The 7,345-nt window shown below is 51.5% G+C and overlaps 1 protein-coding gene across 1 annotated transcript; it reads right to left on the bottom strand.

The window, feature by feature from the left end:
• Window positions 1-2,544: 2,544 nt before the first annotated feature.
• On the bottom strand, window positions 2,545-6,914 carry KLHDC7A (kelch domain containing 7A). The gene has a single exon (XM_007067721.3). It carries the CDS (start codon window positions 6,696-6,698, stop codon window positions 4,038-4,040), a length of 2,661 nt encoding a protein of 886 aa, XP_007067783.2. The 5' UTR covers window positions 6,699-6,914; the 3' UTR covers window positions 2,545-4,037.
• Between the last annotated feature and the right edge of the window lie 431 nt (window positions 6,915-7,345).

Raw genomic sequence — 7,345 nt, 5'->3', positions numbered from 1 at the left:
GAAATTTGCTTCAATTTAATTGTCTTCTCAAAAAGGTTCAAAATGGAAAGATTTAATTTGGGGCTGAACGGAATGCTTTGTTTGACCCCTTGGACCTGAGGGGTTAGTTAGTCCAAACCGCAACTGAAGCTGCCTCATCCACACTGCTATTTTTAGCCCAATAGCTTGAGTGAAGCTAGCACACGTCTGTCTACCTCTGCTGGGAGGCACGCTTTCTTGATTGACTGCAGTGGGCTTTGGATCAGCCCTTGATATCTTTAATATCACCATTCCCTGGTTCTCCTCCTCCATGACTGTGATAAAATTCACACCTTTAATTTTACTCCTAAAGTTTCTTTTCCGTGTGTGACGGGTTGGATCACAGAAAGCCCCTTGGGGACTGCCACCTGATGTGCTGAGACTACCTCTGCCCCTGCTTGCCCTGCCAGCTTGGGACTTCAGTGCCCTGCCTGGTTTGAGCCAGACCCTCTAGCCTGCTGCAAACCCAGACCCAGGTCTGAACTACGTCCCCCCGAAAGCTGCAGGCTTAAATGAAAACAGCTAAAGAAGTGCTCCTGTCTCCAGTACTCAGATACCCAACTCCCAATGGGGTCCAAACCACAAATAAATCCGTTTTACTCTGTATAAAGCTTATACAGGGTAAATTCATAAATTGTTCTCCCTCTATAACACTGACAGAGAGAGATGCACGGCTGTTTGCCCCTCCCTCCCCAGGTATTAATACATATTCTGAGTTAATTAATAAGTAAAAAGTGATTTTGTGAAATACAAAAAGTAGGATTTAAGTGGTTCTAAGTAATAACAGACAGAACAAAGTGAATTACCAAGCAAAATAAAATAAAACACGCAAGTCTAAGCCTAATACAGTAAGAAAACTGAATACAGATAAAATCTCACCCTCAGAGATGTTTCAATAAGCTTCTTTTACAGACTATCCTCCTTCTAGTCTGGGTCCAGTAATCACTCACACCCCTGTGGTTACTGTCCTTCGTTCCAGTATCTTTCAGGTATCCTTTGGGGGTGGAGAGGCTATCTCTTGAGCCAGCTGAAGACCAAATGGAGGGGTCTCCCAAGGTTTTATATAGTTTCTTCTTGTGGGTCTAAACACCTTCCTCCCCCTGTGTAGAATCCCCTCTACAAGATGGAGTTTTGGAGTCACATGGCCAAGTCACATGTCCATGAATGACTTAGTTCTCTACAAAAACAACGAGGAGTCCTTGTGGCACCTTAGAGACTAACAAATTTATTTGGGCATAAGCTTTCATGGGCTAGAACCCACTTCATCGGATGCATGGAGTGAAAATACCGGAGCAGGTATAAATACATGAAAGGATAGGGGGTTGCTTTACCAAGTGTGAGGTCAGTCTAACAAGATAAATCAATTAACAGCAGGATACCAAGGGAGGAAAAATAACTTTTGAAGTGGTAAGAGAGTGACCCATTACAGACAGTTGACAAGAAGGCGTGAGTAACAGTAGGGAGAAATTGGTATTGGGGAAATTAAGTTTAGGAACATTCTCAGGAAAGCTCATATGTGGATTTGCGTCTATCAAGGTCCATTGTTAGCCAAGTACTTCCATTTACTTGAATAACCCCCTCACACTATGTTGATCAAATCTGCCTTAGGTGCTTTCTACAGCAAACATTTCAAATAAAAGCATAGAGCCAACGCCCCTAACTTCAGATATAAAAATGATACATGCACATGAATAGGATGAATAGCAGAACATAACCGTTGCAAAGATATGTTACATGGCATATGTAGGATAAAACATATTCCGGTTATGTCATATTTACACTCCTAAGCATATTTCTATAAAGCATTATGGGGTACAACGTCACACCTTGGTCCCAGCCCTTATGTTAAGGGACTCATTTGCTCTTGTTAAAGGATTTTACCTTGCAGTGCCTCCTTCAAAACGTGTGAAATCCCTTTTGCCCTGAGCCAATCAGAGCTGAGACAATTGGCCAGCTTATACCATAGCATCTGCTTGACCAATAGAGAGCTGCACTGGCTCCATTTGCAGGATCAGATATTAAGGCAGTTGTGCCTATTAAAACTTTTTGCAAAGACATTCTTGTTTTAATTTGCTGACTCACTTCAGAATCTTGTTACCAATCTTTTTCTTTCTTGTAGGTTCGATTACAGGTTTTAAAAGATGCACAACACCCGATCTTGGTTAGTTTTATTTAATACCAAACATTTGTACTTCTGTAGCATTTAGATAACTAGGCAAGAGGTGCTTTGGATATCCCTAAGATCAATAAATAGATAGCATCTTGCACGGAAGGGCTTTCATATTCGTCACTGACTTGAATTAGCTTAGCAATGCTCTGTAAGGTAGCTAAGTATCGTTATCCCCGTTTTACAGATGGGGAAACTGAGGCACAGAGTGGTTAAATGACTTGACCAAAGCACAACAGTTAGCCTTACGCAGTTGTACATCAGTGGGGACTGATCCAGACTGGAGACGCTAGGTGCTACTGTAATATAAAGACATCGCAATAATAATCAATTGCAGCAGAGGGTTTTTTTGAAATATGAAGGCAACGAGGGTAGGGGCTAAAGAGAGTTGAGGGGGCATACGTCCCCCCAGATTCTGTGGCTCCCAGGGGTTGGTTTGGACCCAAGTGCCTGCTAGTGGATTCTTAACTTTTACCCAGCTGCCTTATATCCATTATGGCAAGCAGGGAATCCCCAGGACTGAAACCTACCCCAGCCACACCCCCGTCCTTCCCCCAGCCGCGCCCGGAATGCCCCTTGTACCTGGAGCTCTTGCTGAGGAGGAGGAGGGGGGAGCACAGACAGCTGTAAGAAAAGCCTTGTGCGCCGAGGGGCTGGGCCGCTGCTTTTCATAGCCAGCGCAAGGGGGCCGCGGGACAGCTGTGAACCAGGCCCAGAGCAGGTAGCTGATCTCCGTGCTTGGCTCAGTAGCTGGGGCCACGTTCGCCTCACTGACGTTTACCATGGAAACTGCGACTGCATTCAGTGTGGGCTGGGACCTGGGGCTATTTTTGGAAGCGGCCCAGTTCTCTAGCCGTTCAAAAACGTACCGTGCTGTTGGAAAGCGCCATCTTGGCAGGCCCGGCGGAGGCTGAAGTTGTCTCTTTACTCACTGAATGATCATGGCCTGGGCATAAACAATGCCAGCGCCCCCCTTGATGCCCTGCCAGGGTGCCACAGCCCTGAGCTGGCTCCGCAGCCGCAGCCCATTCAGCTCCCGGCCTCCCTGCTGGGGCTGCCGACACGGGGACATGGGGCTCGCCGCTCAGCTGCTTGCTTTAGGTGATGATGCCTATGGCCATACCCTGCCTCAGTTCCAGCCCTCGCAGGCAGCTGAAGTCCTTGGCATGGCACTGGTGGAAATGACACTGTCTGGATGCTGTCCCTTTCAGACTCCCCCTCTCCACCCGCACACTTGAAAAACCTCCAGGGAGCTCCCTTTGCAACTGTCTTTCTGGTACATAATAAACACCCCTTGCCTGTAAGGCATAGCGATGTACCGCACCAGGCACAGTGGAAAATTACTGTAGAGGTGTCCCAAACTTTGCTCCACCGTGGCAACTTCCCTGGAGCCTGAGGCCTGCATTTAATTTGCACCCACATTTACAGGCATTTAAAGATCCACAAAAGAAAGGCACCCACCCAATGCACCCGCTGTTTGCATCTTCTGTGGCAGATGAATGGGAACGGCTAGTGGGAGGCATTTGCTAGCAATGGAAATATACAGTTAGCCTGCTTTGTTCCTCCCCACCCTCCAGGGCCTGCATGGCCGCCGGCTGCTTTTTAAGTAGAGAAGGGCTTGAACCAAGGATAAAAGCCCCCCTGCAAGTTTGGATGCAAATGCCACAGTTGGATCATCTCTATAATGGGCTGAATTAGATCTGTGGAAGTGAATATCCCTGGACTTCAGGGAAGTCCGGATTTGACCAGGCTCTGAGTTCTGTGGCTCAGGCTCTGGGAGCTGCCTTTGGCCCGAGAGCACAGGACAAAAGAAGAGAGAAGAATCAGGGTTTTTTTTTTTTTTAGCTTCCCATCAGACCGTTGTTTGCACCGTGCCTCTGTCTGGCAGCACCAGGACGACGGGGAAGAGGGTCCCTCGGGGGGAAGGGAAAAGTTGTAACTCCTTGACTCCGAAGCGCGGCGAGACGTAGTCAGCCAGGAACCTGATGTTGGACTGGCGGCTGATGCAGTAGACCAGGTTCTCGACCACGGCGCACTGGAAGCAGGGCGGGAAGGGCATGCGTTTGGTGGCGCACTCGTACCACAGCTTGGCTTTCGGGCTGCAGCGGTAGACACTGATGCCCATGCTGCGGTTGAGGTCAAAGCGGTAGATGAAGCCCCCGGCGGTGACCATTTCGGTGGTCCGGTCCTTGCTCCCGCCGGCGATGCTGACCTTCCAGCTGTCCGACCGGCTGACGTACCGGAGCAACATGTAGCGCAGCGTGCCCCCGGTCACATAAATCTCCCCGTCGCACACCGTCGCGGTGTGGGCCACGGCGAAGGTATCATTGGGCAGCGGCGCGGTGAAGGCCCACCGGTCCTGGCGGGGGTCGTACCTCTCCACAGTATAGAGGCACTCTCCCCCAATCGCATACAGGCACCCATCCAAGGCGACAAGCTTGCAATGAGGCCTGGCTTGGTTCAGTGGGCAGATCTCCTGCCAGATATTGGTCAGGGGGTTGTAGCAGAAGACCCTGTTGGAAGGCTTCTGGTGCTGGCCCACCCCTTCGCAGCCAGCCACCACGAACAGGTAATTGAACATGCTGCAGACGGCGCACCCCCTAGAAACCGCCTCCACTGGCATATAGGACAGCGGGTGCCAGACGTCGTCTTCATTATCATAGTAACAGAGCCTGCTGGTGTGCAAGCTCCGCTCCTGAGTGCTGACGTCCGCCACAGTGACGTACTTCCTGCCCTTCATCCTCCTCAGGAGGATCAGCTCCCTCTCCCTGGCATTGAGGCGCCCGTAGATAGACGGGTTCTTCAGGACCTGGAGGTAATTGTCGCTCATGACCTTATAAGCTGCCTCCTGAAGACTGTCCACTTTCTGCTTCTTGGCCATGCACAGGACATCATAGCAGTTCCCCAAATCCAGACGGATGTCCACGTTGGACTGCAAGCTTAAGGGGACTTTGAAGAAGTTGGCACCAGCAATGAGTTCCACTCTGGGTTCGTTGCTTGCATGAGGCTGGAGGCTGTGAAATGATTCCACCCAGGAAACGACGGAGCCGGAGTGGAGAGGACTAGTGGGGGGAGTGCTTGAGTCAGATCTTCTGCCAGCTGGTGTCAAAGCCCCAAACCCTTCCATCTGCACCTGAAGTTCGGGGTTATCTGCAATTTGGTGGAAACTCTCTTTCCTGCCCAACCTGCATTCTGGTTCAGCTGTCTTCTGGGTGGGTGAGAAGGAGCTGCCCGGATCAGATGCACCACCCCAGTCTGCAGGCTCCCCACTCTCTGTGGGATGTCTGGAAGGCAGGAGACTGGGAGAGATGGGTGGGGTGTTTGCTGTTGGTGACGCTCGGTCTTCATCTCCCACTGCCGACTCCCTGGCTGGTTCTTGGGGTGTAGACATGCGCAGCCAAGTTTCGTATTCACTTAGCTCTTCACGGATTTTGTCAGGGTCGTAGAGTAAGCCGGTGTACGAGCAGGGCCGCTCCTTCGACACAGACTGCGAGGTGGACTGGACGTAGTAGTCATAGACCTTGCCTCGCAGGCTAGTAGCAGAGGATGTGGACTGCCGTGGCTTTTCTTCCCTGGGCTGCCTCTCTTTAATATAGTTTTCCTCCACCTGTATCTTTGCAACAGAGGAGAAAGCGTAGGAGGCCTCAGACCTCTTATTGCTTTGGTTGACGGCTAAGCCCATGTCTGACGTAGCACTGAGGGTCTGAATCCTCTCCTGGCCAGCGCAGGCCTCCTGGTTCCAAACCAAACTCTCACTCATGTCTCCCACTTCCTCCTCCTCCTCCTCCTCAGTGTTCGGGGTGGATCTGTCAGCTGCTGTGAGCTCAGCAGCGTTTCCTGGTTGGGTGCTGCAAGGATTGTGCCTGAGGCTGACGCTAAACCCAGATTGCTGCGAGGCTACGTCCCTGCTGTCCTCTGCGGTCTGGCAAGCAAACCGGACGGCTCTGTAAACGTTACGCTTACCCCCGGCTTCTGTTCCTGCCACCGGCGCCTCCTGCTCTGCACCGTCTGCTGTCGCCATCGGCCCCGCGCTCGGGACCACACCTGGACTCTGCCCCTCTCTCTCTGAAACAGGCTGCTTTCTGCCTGGCTGTGATTCAGCGACCAGCTGACGAGCCTCTGTTCCCTTCTCTTTCTCCTCCTCCTCCCCCTTCGGCAGCCTTTGATCTTCCCTGAGCGGTGTGCTTTGTGGGCCCCGTGTTCCCGGCACGACCGTCCCACCCAGATGCGCACCTTGATTCCCTTTGCTGCTGCTTGGCCTCACCCCATTGCTGTTGACTTGCCTGTACCTGAGTCCCTGTGGCGTTTCTTCTGCGCCTCCCCTTCCGGATCCAGCCTTTTCTCTCTGCCCTGTTCCACGGTCGGCTTTTTGGATCCCGCGGCTGGATGGCCGGGACTTATAGATTCTATAAGCCAAAGTCAGTAGGAGCAGAGCCGCTGCGGAAAGTGCCAGCTTCCCAGCGAGCTGCATGTCTGGCTGCCAGTCCCGGCTGACTTGAGCCCCCTTGGTCATTCTTCCATAACAGGCCAGCAGTCAGGAATGCAAAGAATCTGATTAACGATTGCCACGCTGGGACAAGCTCAAGGCAAAGCAGGCCTCTCTCTCTCTCTGAGCTCCCCGAGGAGTTTGGGGGCAAGGTGACTTTCACCTGCGGCAGGTAGACTGGCACAGGCTTCCAGCTGGCGGCTGGAGCATTCAGTGTCTGCTTTCCATAGCAGCTTTGCATATTTGAGCAAGGTGGGCTGGGCTGGGCTCAGGTGCAAATGTGTATGCCAGGCAGCAGACAGTGAGTGACATGGAGCTGGCTTTATTAGCCGGGTAAACAGAGAGGCTTAGAAAAAATACAAGTAAGTCGAAAAGCAAAGGAGGGGTGAAAATAGCTTCCCAAGCCAGCCCCCAGACTTTTCTCCATACCTTTAAACAATTTTTTTTCAGAAGGGTCCATTTTGTTTTCAGCTTATCACGAATATGGTAGCTGGGGAAAGGGACTGGCCTATTTTAAATCCTGGGATGGTGGGAGGAGCCCATGAAAAGAATGAAAGCCCCCCGCCCCCCATCTCAGGTGAGGGAGGGGCCAGGAACCAAGAATTTAACCGATTCCTGGGGCCAAAGAATGAACAAACTCTGTGCATGTTGTGTGGGAGGGTCACGGGGTCAAA

This window comes from Chelonia mydas, chromosome 18 (genome assembly GCF_015237465.2).
Source record: "Chelonia mydas isolate rCheMyd1 chromosome 18, rCheMyd1.pri.v2, whole genome shotgun sequence".
Taxonomy (NCBI): domain Eukaryota; kingdom Metazoa; phylum Chordata; order Testudines; family Cheloniidae; genus Chelonia; species Chelonia mydas.
The sequence above is the reverse complement of the archived record's forward strand: the minus strand, read 5'-3'. Positions and strand labels throughout refer to the sequence as shown.

Coding starts and splice junctions, on each gene's coding strand:
- KLHDC7A (XM_007067721.3), bottom strand. CDS start 6,698: ATGACCAAGGGGGCTCAAGTCAGCCGGGACTGGCAGCCAGACATGCAG.